The 27,520-nt window shown below is 40.7% G+C and overlaps 2 protein-coding genes across 5 annotated transcripts in view; both read right to left on the bottom strand.

The window, feature by feature from the left end:
• SESN2 (sestrin 2) overlaps positions 1-21,296 on the bottom strand; it is a 53,825-nt gene extending 32,529 nt beyond the window's left edge. The window contains exon 1 of one of the 4 annotated variants that reach the window (XM_039334274.1): positions 21,167-21,296. In XM_039334274.1, coding sequence (XP_039190208.1) covers positions 21,167-21,169 — 3 coding nt within the window. In that variant the 5' untranslated portion in view covers positions 21,170-21,296. Of the gene's footprint in view, positions 1-4,364; positions 5,193-21,166 lie in introns of those variants that run through there. The other 3 variants (XM_039334272.1, XM_039334273.1, XM_039334271.1) reach the window with 3 other exon arrangements.
• Positions 20,369-27,520, bottom strand: part of FAM76A (family with sequence similarity 76 member A) — a 32,605-nt gene continuing 25,453 nt past the window's right edge. Inside the window, exons 7-9 of the mRNA XM_039334275.1 lie at positions 27,158-27,293; positions 22,878-22,979; positions 20,369-22,264 (exon numbers count right to left, since the gene is read on the bottom strand). Coding sequence (XP_039190209.1) covers positions 22,178-22,264; positions 22,878-22,979; positions 27,158-27,293 — 325 coding nt within the window. The 3' untranslated portion in view covers positions 20,369-22,177. The remainder of the gene's footprint in view (positions 22,265-22,877; positions 22,980-27,157; positions 27,294-27,520) is intronic.

The following is a 27,520-nucleotide window of genomic DNA, read 5'->3' as shown; positions in this document are numbered from 1 at the left end:
AGATTTAGTGCTGTGTGAGCTGTTGGGCAGTTGTAAGTTAAAAACTTAAGAATTGTGCTCTAAGATGGGTGGCCATACAAATCTTTTAAATCAATCAATCTACCTACCTACCAACCTACCCACCTACCTATCTATCTCCCAAGGGACTCTATCTTATCTTCTGAAGACTTTTCCCTTTTCATCCAAAAGACTCATTTTGCCATTCTATTTCCTTCAAATCCTCTTCAAAAATCCTGGTTTGTTTTTTTTGCAAAGCCTTAATTCCAAATGCCTTCCTGTGGCCTGGCACACGCATACGCTAATACATGTCTTACTCAAACAAACAAGCACAGGCTGTTCCCCTGTTTACTGTTACCCATACTTCCTTCCCTTTCTTCTGTTATTTCCCTAGGTTGCATTTTACCTCCTCAGGCTGAGTAATCCGTGCCTGTGTGTGTGTGTATGTGTGTGTGTGTGTGTGTGTACACGCATGAACTTTGTGTTGCTCCTACATGCATGTATTTGCATAAGCCAAAAAGCATACCCCCCCACACACCCCTATAGATTCAGTTTCTGTCTCCAAATAACATACAAAGTCATGATCTGGTGGAGTCAGGCCACAAATGCCTGGACTCTCCTAAAAATTAAGCCCTAAACTATGATTTGCAAATTGTGACCGCTCGGTTCATATAAGAGTCCATATCCAGTCACAAACAACCATCAACCCAGCTACAAAGCGATATCCTTTTGAAACTCTGTCTCCAGATTATGCAGAATTACAGTTTCCAACTTTCCTGTTCCTCACAAGCGTCTGCTTTGGAGAGTGACGTTACAGGCACTGACACAAGCTATGCAAATTTAGTAATTTGCATCGTATATCGTTGGATATGAGATGGATGGCAAATAAATTTCATAATAAATAAGATGACATCATGACATACATGATACCAATCACACTATTTACTTACTCAGTTTGTATGGTCGCCAGTCTCAAAATTATGACTCTGAGCAGTGAATATTCAAAGAAAATATAAAAACATTGAAAAAAAAAACCACACTGAGAAAAACAGAAAAACAACATGCATAGAAATAGCAGTCAGGGTAAAAACACCCATCTATCCCAAGTCAACATAACCACACCTCCCAATCTCCAGGCCTGCTAATACAACTGCATCTGTCCTGACGCAACTGCTGAAAAAAAAAAAAAAAACCCACCAGTATGTGTGTATGATTTTAACTCTTGTATTTGTTGGCTGGGGTCACACAGCACACACTTTGCCAAATCATCGATCAACTCAGCAACTGCATGCACAAATGTAAAGTTTCATTAGAGATAATCTTGGTTGATTGTATTACCCATGATAGCATATAGTATAACACAGAATAACTAGTTGATTTATGCTTCTATGCCCAGGAAAGCCAGAAAATGGCTTAACAAACCAGACTAATTATTTTGTGTGAACCCATGATTCTGTCAAGCCAGATAGAAAAAGATAGGAAAGAAGTGAAATTATTCAGGGAGAACAGCCAAAATTTGGGGCTAAAGCTATTTATATAATCTTCCTACCTTGGCACACAAAGAGAAGCAACAAAAACAACTATGTATTCAATTCAATCAAAGGGAGGCAGTTTTGTGTATTTGTTAAAAGTGCTGGACCAAAACGGTAAGTTTCTGGATCTCACTGAGTAAGTTTGGATCACTCATGTTTTCTTCAAACAGTCTCTCTCCTGATTGCTACTGTTGTAACAAACTCAACACTGCACTGTCTGAAGCTATCAAAGGAAAAGCAAGCTGTCCATTTAATACAGGTGGTCCTCGACTTACAACAGTTCATTTAGTGACCATTCAAAGTTACAATGGCACTGAAAAAAGTGACACATGACAATTTTTCATAGTTACAAGCTTTGAAGCATCCCCGTGGTCATGTGATCAAAATTCAGACACTTGGCAATTGATTCATACCTATGACGGTTGCTGTGTCCTAAGGTCATGTGATCAACTTTTGTGACCTTCTGACAAGCAAAGTCCATGGGAAAGCGAGATTCACGTAACAACCAGGTTACTAACTTATCAGCGGCAGAGATTCACTTAACAACTGTGGCAAAGGTCGTAAAATGGGGCAAAACTCACTGTCTCACTTAACAACAGAAATTTTGGGCTCAGTTGTGGTTGTACGTCAAGGACTACCTGTATATAAATACTGTGTAGAGCAACAGGGGAGGGGGAGATATGAAATTAAGAGCCCCCAGTCTGTGACTACAGCTGTGTGGGGATGGGGAGAGCTTCCCAGAAGCTTCTCCATCCCTTTGGAGCCTGAAAAAGGGGGATGGAGAATGCCCAGGGCTCCCTTCCTAGGGGCCTAATGGGTCAAGCCACAATCCTTGGGGTGTGCCGCTCAGTTGCACAAGTACCAAAGAAGAGTCAACCACACTTCTCAGCTCTTACACAGGAGGGGACTGAGACCAAGCAAAGCCCCTTGGTAATTGGCACAAAAAATTCTGAATATTTCCTTCTTTACTATTACTGTTACTATTGGCTCATAAGCGTACACTTAATTTGGGGAGGGGCTGCCTGCTACTCTTTAATATTCTTTTTTTCAAACTTGCTGAGAAAAGAGCCACGCTGTTAAATCTGGGCCTTGGGAGGGGAGGTGTTACAAATATCCAAAGAGTAACAGATTATTGTCCAAGTCAATATAAAGATACCAGGCCTAACAGTGGGTCAGACCCTCTTTCCTTACTTCCACAAAGGGCTGCTTGGATGCACAAGTTTACGATATGACATTTCGTTAACATTTCATCCTACTTCTGCAGTAAAGTATAAAACATAAGGACAAAAATACTTTTTTTTAAAAAAAGGACAAGATATCCAATGTTCTTAAAGCCAGTTGCATATTTCATAATTGAATGGACAAGTGGCTTCCTTTAAAAGCACTGATTGAAGGACCTCAATTAAGTTACCTGGTTGTATCATCGCTTGAAAGCTTCGCTCTGAAACTTAGCTGACACAGCAGTTTAAATGAATACCTACCATCTTAGGAGCTGTTTAAACACCCCCTTGATCTACTCGCTGGATTTCTCCTTTATTTATTTAATTTACATGCCACCCGTCTCACTACTGAAGTGATTCTGGGCAGCTTACAAAAAGATGAAAAAAAATAAAATAAAATTGAAACCCAATGAACAAGGATTAAATAAAATCCAACATCTGGGTTTCCACAATCCTATCAAACTGTAAACTCATCACTGGGCCTGGGTTCGCACATAACACATTTAAACAATGAGCAACTAACCAAAGTGAAGACTCACTACACTCGGTGCGGAGTTCTAAAGCAGGATTCGTGTGAACAAAGCCATTTCGGGGAGCGTGCCTTACACAAGCCAAGCAAATTGGCCGCCCAAGGGCAGAGGCGCAGCGCGGCGTCGGAAAAAGCTCGCCGGGGCTGGTCTTCTCTCGTGTTTATAAACGCTGTATGTAGAGAGAGCGCGCGCGCACACACACCCCTCGGTCCGCGTGTCGGACATGCCCGAGCTTGTAGGACCAGCGATCGCCCACTTACACCCACCCAAAGAGGAACTTCTGGCGTCCTTCAGCAGCTACGCGCTAAAACCATTCGCTACGCCGCTCGGTCTCTGATCACCCCACATCGACCGACCCAGATCCAGCTTCCCGCAGGCAAAAGAGCCGATTTTGATTCGGAATCGGGGTGGTGGGGGGAGGGCGACGGGCTTTCATTTGGTGGGGAAGATGGATAAGCGACGGGGGGGAGGGGTTTGTGGCGCAGAACTGGAAGAAGAAAGATTCTAGTCCCGAAGAAAGTGCAATTTAAGAAGCCCCAACATTCGTGGAGGGAAAATAGGAGCCGGGGCGAGCGGGTTTCTCATCCCCCCCAGGAGACCCGGGCGGCTGGCGAAACCTTTGCCAGCCAACCGCTCATCACGGCTTAATTCTTTGCCACCCGGAGCAATGGAAGGAAGAGCTTCTCTAGCCGTGGGGGGTCCGCTCCCAGCGAGTTGGATCACTGCAGCGCCCGCCTGCTTGTATTCCCAGCCTTTTCCCCCACCCCCTTTTCTCACCCCCCCTTCCCCGCAGCTCTTTTTTCCTACTCTCCATTCTCCGGCTGATGCAACGACATTCTGATACATGTTCTTCAAAAGGACACCGGCGCTACCAGCCCTTTACGCAATTCTGCAGCAGGAGCAGCAACAACTGGAGCGCACGCCCCCGCCCTCGCCCATTCCCCCGAAAATGGCAAAGAAGGCGGCCGGGGGGGGGGGCAGAGAGAGAGAGAGAGAGAGAGAGGGAGGGAGATCCGGATCGCAGCCGGAGACTACAGAAGCAAAAGCGAGAAGGCGCGGGGCGCATCTTCATTCTCTTACTTTACCTTCTTGCGCCTCAAACTTTCGCAGTCTTCGCAGGGCAAATAGCCTTCGACTCCGGCGGGCTCGCAACTCTCCGAGTCGGCGACGATCATGGTGTCGTTTAACGCGATCGGGGCAGGCAACGGGAGAGAGAGAGAGAGAGAGAACCGGCGGGCGGGCGGAGGGCTGCCTCTCGTCCCTTCTCTTCTCTTCCCCAAACAGGGGGGCCGCTCCGGCGTAATTAGCTCCCTCGGGGTGGGGAGGAGGACGAGCGTCAAAGCCGAGAGAACGTCCGAAAGTTGCCGCGTTCTAGAACGTCCAGGTGCATCGGGATTCTAGAACGCTCAGACGGCTGCCGGCGGGCCGGAGTCAAACTCTCTCGTCGGAAGGCGCCCGCTAAAGCGGCATCCCGGCCAGCGGGGAAAGAACTCAACTGTACGCGTCTCGCCAGCCGCTTCTTTCATACTGTCGAGAAGCGACAGGGAGGCGCTAAGGTCGTTCCGAGGAAGCGTCGGCACCCGCCCTGCAGCCAATCACGTCGGAGTAGGCGGAGTTCTCTCTAGTTAGGGATCACCCCTCCGACCGTCTGCACCAATGGGGGAAAAGGCAGCCCGCCTGGGCTCGTGGGAAATGTAGTTCCCATCCTGATCGTTTATCTCTTTAAGGACTGGCTCCCTCTCGAGCGCGCGTTCACATGTACCCTGAATGCTGGTGCGGAGGGAATGGGGTGTTTGTTTGCTTCTGCGGGGCAGGTCCGCTGAAAGTTAGTCCTCGCTTAGTCTCTTTGGCCTAGTGAGCTATTCTACCGAAATAAAAGAAGCGGATCCTCCATGTAATTTAAGAAGGCTTTGCTTATGGTTATTTTTTTTTTAAATCCTGAAAAAATAACGGGAGAGAAGGGAATTCATAGTCACAGCCTGGAAGACTGATGGATTTAGAATGTAATAAGTTAAAATGTTGGATAGGAACATTTTTAACCTGGAGTTCAGTGGAAGACTTTAGACTTGGTGCTTGCATGTTATTTTCTTGCATGTTACCTAGTTAGGGTAATGAAACGTCTGCAAGAAAACCAAGCTCAGAGAGCACCAAGGACCCCTCATTTCAACCTGAGCTACAAATATACTCCTTTATCGGGACTTTAGATCAATTATTGTTTCTTAGTCAACCTACCTCACCTGGTTGTTGTGGAGATAAAAGTAATAGACCTACTGATGCAAATTGCCTGGAGCTCTCCATAGAACTGGTGGTGATGGTGTTGGAAATAAATCCAATGAATAAATAAAATACAGTCCAACTTTTGTACTATTGCTATTCAAAGGATCTAACACTCTGATTATAAATTCAGCACATAATTTCTAATACCACCAAAATGTCTTTGTCAAGCGGTGAATGCTCCAACACTGGAAGTTTTTAAGAAGAGACTGGACAGCCATTTGTCCAAAATGGTGTAGGGTTTCCTGCCTGAGCAGGGGGTTCGACTCGATGACCTCCAAGGTCCCTTCCAACTTTATTATTATTATTATTATTATTATTATTATGAGTGACATCTACATGGGTTCATTGTGTATTAAGCATACTGAATCTCATTTAACTGGCAAAATGTATCAAAAAGAAAAGATGTGGCACCCTCATGATTAATTCTGCAAGCAGTCTTGCATACTTAAACTACCAAGGGGGAATGTGCTGGACAAACTCCTCAAAGATCAAGGAAAACAGTTATGTGGAGCAAATCAAGCTGGTTCCCCACCAGATACCAGAGTCACTCTAATTTATTTTTTTAAAAATCTAGAGTACTCTTAAAATCTTAATGGAAAATAATATGTGGAATTATTCAATATGCAGGTCCATTTAGCACAATGAACTTACACTTTAATATGCATATCTTGGATTGCAACTGTAATTTGGGGTAATACTTTCAAGAGTGCAAGCTTTCAGGTTTGTAAATGAAACATAATTCAGAAACAAGACTAATTATATTCAGTAAGACTTTCATTCTGCCTTTGAAAGGATACTGTAGTATGAAACCAAAATGTTTGCAAATGTATGCAGAGTTAACAAAATAACAGAGAGCCAGTTTGGTCTAGTGCAGAGGTCCCCAACCTCCGGTCCATGGACCAGTACCGGGCCACGTCATGCCAGCAACCGGGCCACACAAACAAGCAAAGCCCCATCCACAGGATGCAGGCAGCACCAAAACCACGCACTCTCCAGTCTGCGGAAAAAACTTTCTCCATGTAACTGGTCCCTGGTGCCCAAAAGGTTGGGGACCTCAGGTCTAGTGGTTAAGGTCCCAGGCTAGAAATCAGGAGATTGTGAGTTCTAGTCCTGCTTAACTCATGAAAAATAGTTGGGTACATTTGGGCCAGTCCCTCTCTCTCTCAGCCTGGTCCACCTCAAGCGTTGTTGTTGCGGGGAAAATAGGAATGTTAGGTATGTTTGCCACCTTGAGTTACTTCTAAAATAATAAAAGCAGGATTTTAAAAGATCAAACATGTCTAGGATTGTGCTATTACTCCAATAAACCCGAAGAGATAAGGCAAGATTATCATAAATACACAAGGAAGAATCTCACTGCGCAATGTATTTGTTTCTGGGGCAGAAAAACAAAAAGATTTCATGCAGTGATCCAAGTTATTGACACATGCAAGAAGAATCTGGCATCTGTACATCATCTGTGCCAAGTTTAAAATCTGGTCAACAGATATTAAAATGTCATTTGAAGCAAAAGGCATGTAAAGAGAACAAGGCTTAAATGTGAGATGCCATTAAGTTACCTTTTTAAAAATAAAATAACGTTACTTGCCTAATGAGAGTACAAACTTACCTGTGTTTAAAAACAAGACTTGCTAACATTGATAGGATTTATTTGCAATAAACACATATGGTTGCATTATATGCTGGCCTAAGTTTGTAATAAAGCTTATAGTATATTATATTAAGGAATTTAATTGGGGAGAAAAATACACCTTCAAGGTGTCGGTTATAAGATTTAAATGCAGAATAAAATAAAAAATGTTTATTATGACTATATTCAGATAATATGCCAACTCATGGTTAATCTAAACATAGTTTGCTCAATAAATAGTCTGGATTTGCACAACAATAGATTAATCACACAGACTGGGTGCTTGATAGGGTTGAGCTTTGTTTGGCAATTTGTGGTTTGAGGCATTGTGTGAACAGTCTTATTCTTAATACGGAATCAGCCTAAACCACAAAAATTACGATTATGGGAAAAGGCTAATATTTACTCCAGAAAAGTCCACACAAACCCATAAATGTGGTTTTTACTTTTTGCTTTGATGACATTGTTTCACAAATCAATTTAACAATTGTAGGTAAAGTGGACTAATCTGTCCCTGTTATGCATGCTTTGGTGACCTTCAGCTAGACTCCATCATATAAATACCCTGGAACAATAAGTGGACATTACTGGTTTAATATCAAGGGCCAATTTGGATTGGGTACTCACTTGGTCTACATTGGCTGCTAACTTGCTCTGAATTAAAAAAAGCTACTTTATATTTTAAAACCATAGTGTTTGAAGAGCTGTCTTCATCCTATAATAAACCTATATCACATACTGGGATCTTTCTGTGACATGCTACCCTTGAAAATATAGCTGGCAGTGAGGAATCAGGGCCTTTTTAACAGTTGTCATATTGTGAAAATCCTATGTGGTCTACTCAAAGCAAGCCATTCAGTGATTTCTCTCCGTTCTCTCTTTTAATGGAGCGCCAGTATCCTTCCTTCCTTGTATTTTAATTGTCAGGGAGGGAGTTCACACTACCCACTGTCTGTCTTTTAAAAATATTTTTTTCTTTATTTTACAGCCATTGGGTTGTACCTGCTTTTATTATGTAAACTATTTTGAAGGACTCCAATGGCAAACATTGCTTGATAGGTGAGATAAAAATAAACCTAAATGTGCAAGCCTTAAATTGTACAGCTTGATCTTAAGTAGAGGTATGCAAGACTGCATCCTGCTGAACTTGGGGTGGTTTGTAATGCTTTCAGCTAAGCCGAGTAGGATAGGCTCCTAATTACAATAAATGCATATTGGAACTGCAGTTTTATTCGGCCAAGGTGCAATTCAGTAGAATCTTATTTAGCAAGCAGTATTTCCTAATTTATTTAGCAAGCAGTATTTCTCAAGTATTTTTCTAACTCTCAAGCTTCCTCCTTCTGTTATATATTCAAGATGGACAGTATTTAATATTTATTTGTTATACATATGTAGGGGTGTGAGTCTATACATATGTTGTACATAATATGTTTAGGTGTGTGTCATGTATGTGTTTCACTTTGAGAGCGGGCAACTAAATTTCATTTTTGATGTGTGCCATTGTGCCCACAGTAAAAAAATGACAATAAAGGTTATCTTATCTTAAGCTACTTATTTCTGAGTAAGCATGCAAAGGAACTGAATTGAACTGAATTGTAATAGCCTGAACCATAGCTCTCTCTTTGCTACTGCTATCACTTTACACATGGACTTCATAATCTTCCCATATTGCTTTGCTATGACTCAACTGTGAATAGAGATGTTTTGTGAGTGACAAACAAAATAGATGTCTCTTCTTCCGTTCAGTTCCTGAGATATGCTAAGGAAACAAACATAGACAGATCATATGTGTATATGTTGGGACAGTCTTGTCTGTGGAATGTGCAAAACAAGTGCAGTGGGGCAAAATCCATAAAGGGATGAAGGATATGAAGAGAGAGGTCAAAGATTCTTTTCTTTGAATAATATTTGTTCTTGGGGAGTGCTAATTCCAACTCATAAAGTTTGTCTTCAAGATAAAGAATGCTTAAAAACCCACATTTCTAGCAATCCCAGGAAACAAGTAATCACCTTATAAGCAAATTTTGTTCTTGGCATCTATCATTGTTTATGAATCACAGTTTGGTTTTAAAAAGGTTCTTCAAGGAGAGGATCAATTTCATGGTCTTCAGTTCCATATCTTATGAATAAAATTGAAGATAAGGGAAGACCAACAAGGGGTGGAATGAATTCATATTGATATTATAATCATTCTAAGGTCCTGTTGGAATAGACAAATTTTAGACAGGTTGCCTGAAATGAAATTAAGATAAAATTTGGTTAACCTTTTTATGTAGAGAATACCACAGTGGTGCTGAATGTCATAGAAAAGGCCCAGGAGATTAAATGGTCACGGGGGGGGGGGAGATCCTATATTTATTTTATTTCTATCTGGTCCTAAAAACTTCTGGGTGAGTAATAAGATAATAAAGATAAATATAAATATAAGATAAAACACACAGTACAAAAAATAAGGAAAATGTAAAAGATGTAACAAGGCATCAGTAACAATGAAGAGCCAAAAGCACACTCAGTCAAGATGGTCTTAACTCTTTTTGGTGATATTTAGGCAGGACTATCCAAGAGGAGAGGGCCCGACAAGGCTAGTTGTGGGTCCATACTCCATGAACCTCACAAGGAGGAGACCTTTTAAAAATCTTTTGTAAGTAAGTGGCTGAGTCCTAGCAGTAAATGGTATATCTTGGAGCTGCATTTTATTGATTTGGAAATTTATTGGTAGCCAATTTAGCAATTTAGCATCTCAAGAATTGAGATTACAGGTGCTCCTGGATTTATGACTCAATTGAGCCCAAAATTTCTGTTGCTAAATAAGACAGTTGTTAAGTGAGTTTTGCCTTATTTTACGACCTTTTTGCCACTGTTGTTAAGTAAATCACTACAGTTAAGTTAGTAATATGTTTGTTAAGTGAATTTGGCTTCCCCATTGACTTTGCTTGTCAGAAAATCACAAAATAGGATCACGTGACCTCGGGACACTGAAACCGTCATAAATATGAGTCAGTTGTCAAGCATCTGAATTTGATCACATGACCACGGGGATACTGCAATGGTTGTAAATGTGAAAAATAGTCATAAGTTAATTTTTTTTAAATTACATATCTTTGAACGGTCACTAAATGAACTGCTATAAGTCGAGGATTACCTGTATGCTCTGCTAGTGTGGCACTAAATATTTCTTCCTAATATTTCAGAACTGAATTTCTTTATGAGAGTGCCACATTTTGCACTACTGTATTATGAAGCTAATCCACAAATTCTGGATTTAGCACTGGTTAAAAACTATGTTTCACTGGTTAAACATCACTTTAACATTTGCTGGTTTTCCTCTTTTAACTCCCCACTTTTTAACTTTCTAAATCTAATGAGGTTCAGTCAGTTTAAATATATTGTTATCAATGGCAAACTTGGATTAAGGTCCCCCCCCAAATATAACTGGATTGGCAAGATTAAACAAAATGTAATCATCTGCTTTTATTAGCTAGTGACTCATCAGATTGAAACCCTCCTGAAGGAAAGAGATGTTTGGATATTTACAGATAGATTAAAAGGTAATTGTGAGCTGCTAAAACAAATTTAATTCCAAGAAGGTACAGATAAATATAATTGGGCATTTCTAATAAGATTAAGAAATCAATCATCATTTTTTAAAAGGCAGAAAGAAGCCGTAACTGAGAAGCTATGTTTAATTTTTACCATCTGTACTCAAGAAGGATGGGTTTAAATGAAAAGAAGTGCAATGCGGGAAGAACCCAATTTAAGACTGATCCTTTCTCATCCCACCTCTTTAGTAATTAATAGAAGACATTGGAACATTTTGGGTGGGGAGAGTGGGGCACCCAACCCCACTGGAGGATGGGATGGTCAACCTGACCTTTGCCAAACTGGGGTTGATGATCCTAGTTCAGTGATGGCGAACCTTTTAGAGACCGAGTGCCCAAACTGCAACCCAAAACCCACTTATGCATCCATCGTCGAGTGCCGGGTAGGTGTGGCCCATTGGGTGGGCGTGGCTGCAGTGGTAACGGCAGACTGGGTGGGACTAAAAAGTTCAATCAATCAATTCCAACTTTGCAAGATCTTTTTTTCCCCCGCGAGAAGTTGAAATTGACTGATTGATTGAACCTTTTTTTTTTTTTTTGCAAATGGTGGCAAAGGCGAAAAGGTTTTATAAAACCCAGCTGAAGGCTTAGGACTGGGGTGACGGCGCGTGTGCCCAGAGAGGACTCTGAGTGCCGCCTCTGGCACCCGTACCATAGGTTCACCACCACTGTCCTAGTTAATACTTGGATAGGGGGAGTTGGGGGCTATCCACAAAAACAGGGCTGTAAGTTAGACTAGATTAGAAAGATGAGAATGCATTCTGAACATAGTGGCAAAATAAATTCATATCATTGCTAGGTGGCTGGCGTGAACACAAGAGCTGGGCTCAACCTGAAGGCACCATTACATTTCTATGGCAGATGGCAGGGTTTGTTTTCAAACATGTCTTTTGTAGGAGCAAAGAATTTCAGTGAAATTCGCAGAAGTGGAAACCAATATGTGTGCATTTCCCTAACAACATGGTTCTGTTTGTGACTGTGTGTGTCTGTGTGTAAATGTCTTCTCCTTCATTGGACAATTCTCTCCCTGGCAGATTGCTGCTTCCTTGTATCCCTTTGATCCAAAGAAAGATACCAGGAGCAAAATACTCCAGGAGGGGGGCTTTTGAAACTGGAATATGAAGGGAGGAAGGGGACTCTCAAGTGCTGGAAAGAAAGGCAAGAGCAAACGAGCAACAACAGCCTTCTCCCTGTCCCCTCTCATAACGAAATTCACTTCTGAAACATTAGGGAGAAATCTTCAAGCATCTGAGGATGTTAGAAAAACAGAAGCCTCATTGAGGAATTGCAAAATGTGTTTTCGTATGACATTGTGCAGGAGAAATATGTGAAAAGACAGTAAAGGAGAGTGAGGAGGAAGAGGATTGAAAGTTTAAGTATAGGCAGAGGAGAAGAAAGATAAAGAGATTAAAAAACAAACAAACCAAAAACTGGCCTTCAAATAAATTTATGATGGGCTCAAAAAAAAAAAAAAAAAAAAAAAAAAAAAAAAAGAGAGAGAAAAGCAGTGCAGGCAATGTTTGTGAAATAAGAAGTGAACATAGGACTGTAGTTGTGTGATAGTCTGTTGTCAGAATACCGCAAAGTCAGCTCCCCATATTTCAGTGGGACAAGATTCCAATATGTAGGGCTTTCACTTACAGGCTGCAACGACCAAGATGGCATCAAATAAAACTAATTCTTTGGTAATATATTTGCTATTTCTTGAGAGTCCCAAGGAATTTTCCCAGAAGCAATAAGTTACATACATCTCTGCAAGCAGTGCAAAACTTTTTTGTCTTTTTCCAAAATAAGGGTGAATGTAACTGTTACATATTCATTCCAGGAAATCATGATTAGAAGAAACAATAAAACCCCCACTAAGCTTGGCTTTTGCTTTTCCCAGCTATTTTGACAGTGGTATGTCTGAGCTGCCAAATCCCAGATGACCACTAGATGGCTACAAAGAATGAGAATTTGCTTTGCTGCCTTTGGTGCCACCTAAAGGTTCTGTGGATTGTTGCTGCTTTGATACCGTTAACCCTATTTTAGCTTGCTCTTCATTTCAGCAGGATTTTTAATTGGGGCAACAACCTGATAACAAGTTCTGCTTTGTGATTTTAAGAGCTCCATGCAGCACAGTCCTAAAGCAGAAGCTGCAATTAGTATTCCAAAACCTTTTTTCTTTTTTGCTTTGCCCAGCAACAGCCTTTCTCTATATGAACCAAGCCAGTCTGCCAATTAGAGCTACATGTCTCTGTATATTGCCTTCCTGCTTTGCAGCAGAGCCAATGAGTGAGCAGTTGGGAGCAGAGGAAGGGCAGAGAAAGACCCAATGTCTATAGAGAAAGGTGATTCTTCCTCCAATCTGGGCAAATCACACTGCAAAAGCCCTCTCTCCCTCCCTCTCACACACATCTACCTAAGAACTATTTTTAACCACAGTTCACCATTGCTCAACAGTGTCTCAATAAGGATTTACCAATATAGCTGGGAAAAGAACTTGTTGAACCAGTTGCTGTTGTTGTGAACTGTCTCAGGGAGATTGTTGTGGAGCAAGGTTGAACTGCTGGGGGGTGGCGGAGAGAGGGAAATTAGGTCTTCTGACACCAGATAGATTGTGGACTAGGTATTTATCCTGACTGTGCAGCTTTAGTGAGGTTTCTAGTTGAACCTTTAATCCTTTTGATTGGATACAAGCACATGGATGCATACGAACACACAGGTGGCAAGGGATAGCCAACCTTGGATGATCTTAAAAAAGTGAAGCAGGATTGGAACAGATTTCAACTTGGATGCAAGTCAACAAAAATTCCAAGTCTAGAAGTTGAAAAATATATCAAAAGGAACCATGGAAAATCAGTTCCATATGATTGTAGAGGAAACTACATGGACATACCGAAAAGTTAGTATTTATTTATTTATGAGACTTATATACTGCTTTAAGTGCAAGCACTCTCTAAGCGGTGTACACCAGTAAGCAATGTATATATATATTTACATTGCCCCCAACAATCTGGGTCCTCATTTTACCTACCCCGGAAGGATGGAAGGCTGAGTCAACCTTGAGCCGGTGAGATTTGAACCGCTGACCTGCTGAACACAGTCAGCTAAAGTGGCCTGCAGTACTGCACTCTAACTGCTGCGCCACCTCGGCTCTTAGGCGTCAAGTTCAACTTGACAGATTTCATCTGATATGTAGTACACACAGTGTGTATGTATACACATACATATATAAATATACAGATATATAGAGATTGCAAACACCTTGGAAGAACCGAACAAGGGTTTATCAAGGTAATTATCAGAGACCATTTGAGAGTGGAAACTCTTAATCCCAAGCTCTCCAGAAGCTGAAGCAGATGCCAACACAATGGCTAATTAATGTGCATTATGCTTAACCATAGTTTCTTTGGTTTTGACGTTGAGCAGTGTGAAAGCCCAGCTATTTCTCACTATTTTCCCAACCTCTCCATAATCGCTCACACTAGCTCTTTTGTTTGGTAAACCACGGGTTACGGTTTAGCTTCATATAGGAATCAAGAAAGAGGAACAGTAACTTTATAAGGCAGTCTTTCTGGAACAGACGTGTGCCGTATAATGTTCAGCTCCCATAATCTTCAGCCAGCCTGTTCAAGTCACAACAGCTTCCTCTAGGTTAGTATCCTCCAAGACAGCTTGACAGGTCCCATCATGCAGTTAGTAACCCATAGATCATGCTCACTAGAGATACTCTGATGTTCAAGACTCTACATTGGGGGAGTCTGTTTAACAAACCATTTTCAGAAACCGATTCAAAATGAAACAGTTGACTATATATTGATGAGCACATCAATTTGTTTGCACAATTTGTTGGTAGTACATTACCATACATATTTCTTTTAAAGGAAAGTGTAGTTTATTAAATTTCAGCTGCCCAGCTGCACAAAAACTTAATGTTGTTGTCACTTCACAGTTCCTCCACCACAGTCTGCATATGTGAATCAAGTTTAAAAAGAGACATAACTTCACAGAAGAACTGGCCCATTATAAATATCAGTTTCTTAGAAGTTAAATGCCCCATACCTAAAATGGAAAGGAATGATCTGATTTCCACATCCGTCCTGCTCATTCAAGTAAACAGGCATCCGATATAGGTCTTTCTGTCTAGTCCTGGCCTCTGCTTCCAGGGTCAGACTGGTCTGTACAATGGACATGGAACTGCAGGAGACTGGTCCTAAGGATCCGGTATCAAAAAACAGCAACAAAAAACCTCCCCAGCAACACACACACACGCGCACACACACACATACACACACATACTAGCTAGCTTTTGGCTGGGAAGTTTGGGAGTTGAAGTCCACAATCTTAAAAGATGCCAGTATCTATTTTTTGACTGTTCATCCTCTAGGGCAAACATGTCAAACACAAGGCCCGGGGGCTGGATGTGGCCTGCGAAGCCATCCTGGAAACAGTGAGGGAACGGCCCCCGCTGCCTTGGTCCTGGCCCAGGCCGTCCGGGAGCCAATGTACAATTTTGTGGTGGCCATCTATGCTGAAACGCATTCAGTCTTAGCTCCACAAGGCCGTCTGGAACCAGCAAGGAACCAGCCCCTGCCGCATCAGTCCCACCCCCTGGGTGCATGCTGGGGAAGTGTCACCCTTTGTGAGGAATGAAGAAATCCACCATTGTCTGGAAATGGCCAGCAAATGGCCCTTGCCTACGTCACATACCCGGCTTGATGAGCTCTGCCCTGGTCCCACCCCTTTCTGCCAGAGACCCTCAGATCTGTCCCACTCCTGCCAAGGCCCCCACAGGCTCCCTTGACACGAATGATGTAGAGCTGGCCACGCCCATCCAGTAGGCCACCCCCACTCCATCCACACCACCCAGTAGGCCGCACCCACCCTGGCCACACATCCCCCCCCCCCCGAGGGCAACCACAATGCTGATGCAGCCCTCAATGAAATTGAGTTTGACACCCCTGCTCTAGGGATATTTCATTTTTGGAAATTCTGTAGGTGGAGCTAAATTTTGAAGAATAGAAGTTCCTTTTATTACACTCTCTTGCAGTTTTTTTAAATCACAGCAACTTGGGTTGTTGAACCTTAAAGGACGAGTATAAATAATGACATAAAATGAGCAAATAAAATTTTTAAAAAAATGTTAGAAGGGGAATAACTGAAGCGTTAAATACCAACTGTCCTGCCAAATAAAGGTAGTTGAAATACACACAATTGTGTCATTTGATGATAACAGGGATTGGTGGTTCATACAGCTACCTTACTTAGGGAACACAGTGGCTGAATTCACAAGATGCTTTTGATTTTCTTACTCAAACTTTTCATGTTTTTGTAGTTACTGTCCAAATAGACAGGGTTTGCACAACACACTTAGCCACAAATAAATCTAACCAAGCTTAGCTTCTGCAAAACAGCTGCTAGATCTATAACTCAGCTTTAAGTAGCTGAACAGATTGCATGGACTCAGCCATGAAATAGTTGCTATTTTCTGCTCTACATAGATACACTACAGGAAAAGTTTCCAAGTCTGGCTCTGGAGAGACTCATCTAAAATAAATGATGGGGGAAAATAAACTTTTTTTCTTTTTGCAATTGTCTTCATCAATTTCCTTATCAATTCATTATGTTCTGCACTGTGAATTTTTGGCTCAGTCATGCAAACAGAGAAACTGGAACAGACCATTTTGTATCTTAAAAATATATGAGAGGTTTCCTTTGAAAAAATACTTCTACAATGAGTGCTGGCAATGAATACATGTGGCATATGACCAATGTCTAACAAAGTGTATACCTATAGATTTTATTCTATATAATCCTGCTGTGAATGATCCAAGAACATCTGTTTTTTATCATTTCAATTCCAATCTCCAGGCTGTCTCTCACTTGAAGCAAGAACCAGAGAGTGGACATTGGCTAAGTACCTTTTGGCCTCAAGAAATCTCTGAGAGAGAACCAAAGAAAAAAGGAGGCACAACTTTTAGATAGTTTGCTACTTTGGAACCATTTTTTAAAATTCAAGCTAGAATACAAGGTTAACATCAGTTCAGATCTGCAAATGAAAACTCCAGAGCGGTGTTTTAGGATTTAATACATTTTGTTATTTTCTGTTCTCTTTAACCCGCGTATGCCCAGTTTGCTTATTACAATCCTACCCATGAGCATCACACCCATCTCTTTGAAAGGACAATGTTTGGACTCATCAGTGGGATAAGCTTCTTATGCAGATCCAACATGAGAGCTTCTGAAGAAAGTTTATTTTTCAGACTATTTTAAGAAAGACCCAGAGGGATGGGGAATAGAAGTCAGTAACCTGGTGTCCACTGCTTCTTCTTGGATCTTTCCTTTGCTCTCAGAGGCTGACCGGCTTCACAGAGCTTGAAAAGCCCAGTTAAGACCTCGGAATTAGGCAGAATGTCACACTCTAGAATTTTTCTTTTCTTTTCATGAACCTGTAATCCCTTGCATTGGGGTGGAGTCAGGGTAACAGAATGGAGCTGAGTGTTTACTGGCCGGATGCCCTTCCCGATGCTCACGCAGAGCTCACAGCAGATAGCTAGCTAGCTCACTCTAGAATTAAGGCTCACTATATTCTTTTAATTATTACCCCCATATACTTTTTAATCTTCTGGAGGATTCTCACACTTACCATTTCTTTGTAACAGGACAAGCCAACTACCAGACAGTGCACTTGGAAGCTATACAGCAGACAGCTATTAACATGCATGCCATCCTTTTTCAATGAGATCACGGCCCTAATCCTGCTATAGCATGGGACAGACTGCAAAGCTAAGCAATTAACAAAAACCCAGCTCTTGCTGGCTAATGCAACCCATCGTGTCACTGGAGGAGAGAGTCAGGGAGCTGCCAGCTGTGTGACAGGTGAAGAGGTGTATACATTAGGTCAGGCATGGTGGGAACTGTAGTTTTACTGGTTCAGAATTATGGAGATGAAGGAAGATAACCAAGAATGGATTCCCCCCCCCCCACTAAATAAGTAGTAGTAGTCCTTTGATCTAATTCCTGGGCTCTGAAGATGTTAAGTAGAGTAGCAATTACTATCAATAGATTATATACAGATTTTTGGTAAATAAATAAAAGTCCCAAATAAATTTGGTTGAAGCTGACTACTTTGTTGAATCTTAGTATAAAACAATTAGCACAGAATAGCAGGGTAAAAAAAAAATTCCATGTTAATTAACATTAAGCAAGCATAAAATGGGCTTTAAAAAGTTACTGGATTTCATGTTAATTCATGTGAGTTTAAATAGGCATAGTTTTTCAAACAACTGGCACCAGGTAAAGAAGCTTTAATGATTAATTATTCTCTTCTGCTCAAGATTAAAAGAGGATTTAAGTCAGGGCAATGTCTTCCACTCTCATTATTTGGTACAATAGCGGAAAATGTCTTTTCCTCTAAAATTCTATGTTATTCCAAGCATACCAATTTATTGCCTACTTGATTTCATAATTGGCAAGTTATTTTTTCCTTCAATCATATACAGTGATAAACAAGCAAAGATTAGGTTGACCACAGAATATTAAGAAAAACATGAGAGAGGCTTAGATATATCCAATTTGGAATATTACTTTGATGCTATGGAGTTAAAATGAAAAATGATTACATATTAGAATAATAATTAAAGGATAAATACATCTCCCTCTTGATTTAATTAAAGCGATACTGTTTCACCTGAAAACAAAGGCATTAATTATCTACTATCTCAAAATCCTCAAATATTATTTAAGAAGTCTGGAAAGGTAGAATCTATTAATAGTGCCTGATATTTTATTATTCTCCAATTATTCTCTTCTCAACTATGAAGATAAATCTACTCAGCACAAGGAATGGGGATTTTATAGAGCTGAAGATTATGCTGTTTCTTTGAATATATTTTGCAAATGGATTGGTCACAAGTTTTAAACTGGCTATGAATAAGCCAAGTTCAGTCATTCATATACAAGCTTTCTAAATCTCATCAATTAAGACCATTAATATTTGAACAATGATGTACATCATTTAATGCCAAAAGAACTTTATCAGTGATAAATAATTTGTTAAAAGTAATATATTCTCTTGAAAGTCTTTAAAAAAAACCCTCTGAGACATTGATCTGAGGTCCAATGAAGCTTGCTCAAACTCTTTGCAATATGGAATCCTTTTAAATCTATTTCAGCAAGTCATCAAAAAGTGAGGAAAAAAAATTGATCACGGAAATAATCCATAAATGGCACAATATTCCATTTAAATGTATTGATTTTTGGACTGTGTTAGTGAAAAAATTATAATTTTAGTAACAACAAAATGGAAACAGCCTGAAGCAACTATGAAAACCAGTAAGCATCCAACATTTCACTATGAATTCTGATTTTGGTTTTTTATCCATATTTCCGTAAGCATATAAATATAAGAAATGATTAAACTTCTATTACTTCTTTTGTTTTCACAAAATACTAGAAAGCTAAACTCCATCTTTCAGAGGTATTTAAATATCATAAATTGTTCTTGCTAAAAAAGTAACCAAACAAGTTACACTGAAGGATACATATATTCAAAAGTCGTCGTTTGTTAGCTGTATTAACCATTGCCATTATCTGTAAAATATTCTGAACTATTGGAAATAATTAAAGTGTTGGCATTTCTCCTTAAAATCATGCTCTAAGATCCTATTTTTCTATTTAATTCTATTTTTAAATTTTTATCTTTATTCATGAGAATAGAGCTCCTTAATTCTAAGACATCAATCATTTGCACTAACTTCCCATGGAAAGATTTCAGAGAGCTATTTTTTTTTTTAGAAACAAAAAGCAAAAACAAACAAAACAAACCCAAACCACCAAAACACTTCTCATAAACCTTACCTGCCCTTTCCTGCATTTAGGATGCACCGTATATGCCACTGCACTTGGTATCACAAGGAACAGGTATAAACAAGTAAGAATGTCCCCAAGTGGAGACACCTGGTAATTACCTGAGTGCTACAATGTAGCATTCTTGGCAACAATACAGAAGAGAGTTCTCTGCTTCAGGGATGTATTTTAGCTTCTCAGTCTAGTCTAGACACCTGGGATTTTGGGATGGTCTCCATCTCCCATCAAATTATATCTCTGCCTAGGTTTTCTGACCTCAACCAAAGTAGTCTCTGTGCAATCAATCACCTGCTTGACTAAGAACAAATAACTGTTACTACTAACCTATAATCAATCTACGAATATATAATTTCCTTTTGACGGATCCCAGAGTCCGCCATATCACACATTTTTCTTCATCATTGAGTTGGCGAAGGTGGGGACATCTACTTATCTGTGATGGACCTCCTGAAGGAGTAAGGCAATGAGGGTATGGATTTCCCTAAGGCACTGTCATTTATGTCCTCCTAGCCACTTAATTCATGCAACATCACTCCGAGCTTGGGGATGGGGTGGTAAGATGCTGATCAGGAAATGTCATCTTCATAAGCCAAACTGAGAGACTTTTCAACCGTAGTGCAGGTAGAAAGCAATTCAGTCTATTAAAATCGCAAGAAGCTTTTGCCATTTTAAAGCAATAAAACCGTTACAGAGAAAGAGAAAGAAGATTTAAGAAGACACACTGAACAATAAATCCTAATTATGAAAAAATAATGTTTAATTTGCTACAGATAGTGAATTCCACCCTAGCACCGAAGCTCTTTGTGCTTCATGAGGACAGCAATGCTAAACCAAGCCCAAGTTCAGAGAGAAAGAAAATAAAGCTTATTTTGGCTGAATCAACCCAGAAAGGCATACACAAAATATCCAAACAAAAAGCTGCTGTAAGATTCCCCCTTCCCCCAGATGCATATTTTAGCATGTCTTTTGTACAAATCAACAATACATTTCAGAAAGAACATCACGGTAAAGCACCCACTTTAATGCATGATTGAACTGTCACAATGAAGGGAAAAAAACAACACCTAGATTGTTCCAGAAATATCACTATCTCTTAATTGGGAGGTGGGGGGGGGAGGGGGAGATTGCTAGAAAACAATCTACTTAAATATCTATGAATCAATTCTTTCTAAAAATATATTAGGTATAAAAACTAGGTTCTATTTAGTATGCTCTTTCTTAGGCAATGGGTTCTTACCAAAAAGAGCAAAAGATTAAAAAAATAAACAACCTGCAGTGCAGTATCAATTTCTGCACACTTCCACATTCAAGGTTGTCTTCCTTTTTTCTTAAAGATAATCACCAGAAACTCAACAGCAGCAGCAGGTTTCTTCTCTTATATAAAAAAAGGTGATTTTCTCATCTCAAATTGCTGAGTGAGGATTTCTTTGCAATGATTTTCTTCACACACACCCCTTCTCTCTCCCCCCCCCCAGTTTAGCCTGGAGCAAATTGAAAACAAACTAGTTTCTCATTGCTTTTGGAAACTTACCATTTCCCAGGAAGTTCACGAGGGCCAGAGTTGAAAAAGTCACTGAATTCTTTTCATCTCTATGTTCACAGGCATTAGAGTGCTCTCCCAGCACTTAAAGCCATCTCATTTTCTTGCAAGCCACATAAAACCTGACTGGAGGGTGTCTTTTTCTTTTAGATCAAGATTCCAGAAAATCTTTGTCCTCTAGTTTCAGCATTTCCCCCCAATTCCCTTTATCCTGTTGCCAAGGAAGTCAGAATGGTTGTTTTGTTTTTATTAAGAAAAGCTGCATAGTTGTATACTTGTTACTAATTGAATTCATCACCCATTCACTTTTCATGTACCTGAAAAGTAGTTTTAGCCTACTTCTGATTCCTGATATCACTCTCAACATATCAATGACAAAAAGCTGTTTAGCCAGCCTAAAAAAGTGCTACCTAAAGAAACATAAAAACATGAGCAAAACATTAATTCATAACCTCTGGTCCTCCATATGAGTATATATTCAACTATTTTGCCAAAAAACTCTTGAATTTTTAGAAGCTCAAGAATTGCTGGTTGAAACTTGATTCTCAATTTACAAACCTGAGAGAAAAGGTCTCAAGCTGTCCTCAACAACTGAGGGAAAATAAGCAGAATTTTCATTTTAAAATGCTTTAGAAATTCTTTTAAAACAGGCTCTGGCCACTTTAGGTCTCCTGTGAAGTAGAAAAGCAGAATCCTGAAGAAGGTCCGATCAGCAAGCAGCCCTCTTGCTTCATCAATCCCAAGGCAGTGATGGTAAAAATGGTCGGAGAGAAATGGCTAAATTAAAAAGGGCTTGTTCATGAGTCTGGAAGACAGGAGGACCAAGCCTCCCAATCATTCTCATCACTGTCCTGTGACAGGAGGAGGAGATTTTATAAACCAGCACTGGCACACTCTGTGGAATAGCCAATCTCGAAGGATTTTGTCATGTCCGTACGAGTAGCAATCCAGGTGTGGTTCTTGAACCATGGGAGACATCTTGGGGCAAGAGATCTCCTGAGTTTAAGGGGAAGTTATTGCTCCTGATTTCTCAGATTTTTTGCCCTTGGATAAAGCTGCAGCTTGTTTCAGGAGCTCTCGGTTCTTGGCCTGCAGGGAGAGAGAGAGGTGTGAATAAAATGTACATTTCAGTATGCTAAATCGTGGAGTAAACCAAAATGGCTGGATCTGCACACTGCTAATCCGTGGTTTCTTTAACATTGCTATGGTCCCTTGAATCAAATCTGGTTCCTGATGAATGAAAGCAAATATATATGTCCCAGGATAATGTTGCAGGATCCAATCTGGATCCAGAGATTTAGTCTTCTGAGTTTTTGAACTCATGCTAGATCCCATCCTCGGGGAACCTCTCATTCTGGTGAGAGAAAGGTTTTCTGAGGATGGACTCCAGCAAAAGTCCAAAGCTCAGAAGATTAAACCTCTGGTCCTGGTGATTGACCCAAATTGGATCCTGATTCCTGGTGACTGCAGGGAGAAGTCCATGCTGGCTGGGGAATTCTGGGAGTTGAAGTCCACACCCTTGAGCTGCAGAGACTGGAAACATTTTCATAACATGGCATATAATAAACCACAATGGTTGGGTTCACGCAAGCCAAAACTGAGGGGGGGAAAAGACAACACATTTTGGCACAGCACTATGTAGCAATCAAGTCTAATGAATTTTGTGAACACTCGTAAAAAGGCCAAATGAAATCAAGGTTACCTGCAACTGTTCTGTAACTTCTTTGTGAGTTTTTTCCATCTGGTTCATTTTCACCCGCATTTGGGATTCCTGGTACTGCAAGTCAGCCTTCAGTTCTGTTATCTGCAAACCAGAACAAACAAAATAGGGCTGCTGAGGTGCATTTGCACTGAAGTGATCTGATATAATGCTTCATCCCCCACCTCCAGGGGAACAGACTGTCAGTTCCGGGCTGAAGAATGACAGGAGGTGGTTTTATTAACCTCCTAATATATTTTGCTGGAAAACTGAAACAGGTACTGTACTTAGCTACGCGGGTTCCCTTCTGACATCTTTCATGCTGGTAGAACACAAGCCATTTCCTTGTCTCTTTTACTACTACCACCCTATTGAGAACAATGGACTTAAGCTTTTAGAATAGAATAGAATAGAATAGAATAGAATAATCTTTATTATCATTGTGTAACTCACAACGAAATTAAGTGCTGTCCTCAGTGCACACCATACACAAGTAAAAGCCACAAATAAGAACATACGTTAAATACACACATCCTTCACATTCTATTCACCATTGCACTGCCCCTAATATTGCACTTCAATGTTGCACTATACCAGTGGTGGCGAACCTATGGCATGGGTGCCAGAGGCGGCACTCGGAGCCCTCTCTGTGGGCATGTGCGCCGTCACCCCAGTCCTAGGCCTTCAGCGGGGTTTTATAAAACCTTTTCGCTTTAGGCCTCTGCTGCCATGTGCAAAAAAAAAAAAAAAGTTCAATCAATTTCAACTTCTTGCAGGAAAAAAAAAGATCTTTGCAAAGTTGGAACTGATTGATTGAACTTTTTAGTCCCACCCAGTCTGCCGTTACCACTGCAGCCACACCCACCCAATGGGCCACACCCACCCAGCATCCGACGATGCATAAGTGGGTTTTGGGTTGTAGTTTGGGCACTTGGTTTTTAAAAGGTTTGCCATCACTGCACTATACAGTGGTATTTAATATGGTTACAGCTCTGGGATAAAAACTATTTTTCAACCTATTTGTCTTTGTTTTTATTATCCTGTACCGTCTGCCAGATGGTAATAGTTCAAAAAAAGAATGTCCAGGATGAGTCTTTAAGAATATTTTGAGCTTTCCTAAGACAATGGGAACTGTACAGTTCATCCGGGGGAGGGGGGGTGGGCAGCCAATAATCCTCTGGGCAATGGTAATGACCCTCTGGGGTGCTTTCCTATCTGCTACTGTGCAGCAAGCAAACCACACACAAATGCAATAGGTTGGAATGCTCTCTATGGAGCAACAATAGAAGGTCACCAGCAGTTTTTCATTCAGTTGTTGTTTCCTGAAAAGTCTCAAGAAATAGGTTCTCCTTTATGATAACACCCAGAAATCTAAAGCTGGCCACCTGCTCCACACAATCTCCAAAAGAAATAATTATAAACCTAATACGTGATGACAGAAGAGTAAAAAAGGTGGAATTTGGATTGGTTTGCCTCCCAAAGGTACCTTACTTCCATTTCCCTAATCTATATTTTGGAGTGAGAGAGAAAAAATAAGTCGTTTTGTTATCATTTTCAGAGAGCTGAATACTGCCTCCGTCCTTGGGTGGTGCATCCGTGAAATATGTGCATATACATGGGAGTTCACAGTATTTGAGCATGCACAAAAAAAGTTAACAAGTAACAAGAGATAAAGAAATGGCTACATTGATGTTGCATGTGTATTTTGTTATAATAAATAATTTTTCAAATAAATAAAATATTCCAGCACTGGAGTCACATCCTACTAAATATCCAGTGAAATAATGGCACTATTTTTTTTTTTAAAAGGAGAGGGAGAGGGAGAGGGAGAAGAGAACCTCAGAAAAATCATATATTATCTTCTATTGGACACTGGTGACTATCAGCAGTATTTGTTACTTTGGGTTACTGTCCAAAAGAAGAACATTGCTTTTTTTTTTTTTTTTTGCCAAACCATGCAGATATGTCTTTCAGCCAGAATATGTGTCATTTTTGAGTGCTGCATCTCCCATGACTCTAAACCCCTTTATGGATTATTGGTGCCTGGTAATCTGTAGGACCATATATCCTAGCTCAAGTCAGCCTGATACTTCATGCTGGGACAAGCAGCTGGTTGTCCCCATTTTGGGAGGGTTTTTTGGGGGGTGGATGCAGGAACAGCCCAGAAGTGTTGTTTTTCTGTGATGGGGCAGGACCTCTGGAATCATCAGCCACTGGAGATTCGTCTATCTCCAACATTATCTTCCAGAAAAAGCTGAAGATACAACTTTTCTGAGAAGCTTTTAGGGCTTGAAGCTATGCATTATGTTTGGGGTTTGTGATTGCAATGTGAGAGAGAGACAGACAGACCGGGAATTTTTGTGGTATATTATATGTCCTAAATATTCCTATTTATTTTTGAATGTTATTAACAATTTCTTCATCTTTCCCATACTATGGAGGACCATCTCATTTTGCCATGTTCAAAATGAGATAGTTTTGGTCATCTTTTGCAACCTGAAATTTCAAAGGTTTCTATTTCTCTGATTGTCATTTTGATCCCTGTCCATATTTTTACCCCATAGAAGAGAACTGACAAAATACAAACCAGTCCTTTACTTATCTACCAATAAGTTCCAGCTTTAAACCTCAAACAAGATTACTTATCTTGCCTGCTCAATCATATTCTTTTTTCCATGCCGTGATCTCATCAATCATTCCAATCAGCTAATTCAAAGTGATGATTTAAGAGGAAACAGGGAAAAGATAAAATTAACTTCCAATGAAGCTAGACTCCAGGTAGATTTATGGACAAGCCCCGTATTGTTTTCTTGGCAACAATGTAGAACAGTTTAAAAGATACAATAGTAATAAAAATGATAGAAGAAAGGAAACAAAGACATCAAAGGAGAGTTCCCCTCCCAGAAACGTGCCCTCCTAGGTTTCAAGCCTGGCACCAACCATGATTCTAGGGCCAGGTGAGGGTGTGGCTGTTGTCACTGGCCCCAAGAGATTGCGGGATGTGAGACCTTCTTTGTCAGGTTGGCCCATAGGGATCAGTGGGGATTGCTGCTCACTTACTTTCCTCCCTGCACTGTAGCAGCATCCCTGCCTGTGTTCCTGGACTGTGACTGGGCAAGCAGTGGAGTTCCCCAGGTTTATGGTTCTGGGACTTGAATCTGCCTTCTCTGGGCCTGGGATCTGAGGTAGTGCAGGAGTTCATGGCCACTATAGACCTCCAACACCTCTGTTGAGCAAGCTGCACTGGTTCCAAATTTTATTCTGGGTGGAATTCAAGGTGTTGGCTATTACTTTTAAACCCTACATGGCAGAGAGCCAGGTAATCTGCAGGACTGCCTCTCTCTAAGGCATTGGTTCTCAACCTATGGGTCGCGACCCCATTTGGGGTCGATCGACCATTTCTCGGGGGTCGCCAAACAAGGTGATCCGCCATTTTTCCCCCTCAGGGGGTGCCGGCACGTTTGTGTGACGGGGGTCGCCGTCACATAAACGTTGAGAACCACTGCTCTAAGGACATTCACCTGTCTTATCAGGTCAAATAGGATGGGCAGGCTTCTATTCCCTTCCCTTAAATGTTGCCATCTTACGGGGTTTAGGAAGTGTGATTTTTCTCTGATAGTCCCTGTCCTAAAGAACACCTTTCTCCTGAATTTTGGCAGCCCCCCCCCCCACTCCTAGTCATCCAAGTGTGGAACAGTGTGAGACTGATGAGAGGACGTAGTGATGGAATGCATGTGAAAATTTAACTTTGGTGCTGGATTTTTAATGTTTATCATTTTAATGATAGATAGATAGATAGATAGATAGATAGATAGATAGATAGATAGATAGATAGATAGATAGATAGATAGACAGACAGACAGACGGATAAGTTGACATTGTTTTAATTGCTGGTTGGGAAGGAGGCTGTATGTTTTAAAAAATACTCAGAAAAAGAAATGGATTATTTTTCTTTGCTTTTCTCAGATCAATGAGTATGAAGTTATACTCAACAGAGCCAATATTTCATAGATCACTTTCAAATGCAAACTCTGAAAAGACAGTATGGGTTCACTCCCACAGCAGTTCTGGGCTTACAGCAGTGTTTCTCGGCCTTTGCAACTTTAAGATGTCTGGACTTCAGCTATATTTGCTAAAGTTGAGAAACACTGGCTTAGAGTCTCATTAAGGTGTTAGATCCTGACCCCTCCTCTTCAAGCAATACTGGGTGAACAATGCAGTGAGCAATATAGGAGAGTCTGCTTTGAAACAAAGCATCCCATCAAGGAGCTTCAAGGTGTTACCTTTTTTTCTTTCTCTAGGATCATCTGATCCTTCTGGTGCAGCATTTTCTTCAAAGTGGCGACTTCTTCCTTCAGCTGGGCTATGATGACGAAATGATCGGTGCCAGGGGAATCCAAGGCAAGGTCTGGAGAAAAACTGTAGGAGATCATTGGAGTGACTTCACTGTGCTCATTACTACATCCCAATAGCCACTGCAGAGGATCCACGGACAAGAGACGGTTGGGCACATAAATCTATAAGCTTGGAAAACAACTCTGGTTGCCATCCCTCACTGGATTTTAATGCATTTCATAGGGCATAACTTCCATACTTCTTATTCAATTGCCTCAGGTAGCCTTATTAAAACAACAACACCACAAATG

The sequence above is a fragment of the Crotalus tigris genome, unplaced genomic scaffold, assembly GCF_016545835.1.
Source record: "Crotalus tigris isolate CLP2741 ecotype Arizona unplaced genomic scaffold, ASM1654583v1 scf7180000017628.32516253702:7417878, whole genome shotgun sequence".
NCBI lineage: Eukaryota > Metazoa > Chordata > Lepidosauria > Squamata > Viperidae > Crotalus > Crotalus tigris.
The sequence above is the reverse complement of the archived record's forward strand: the minus strand, read 5'-3'. Positions and strand labels throughout refer to the sequence as shown.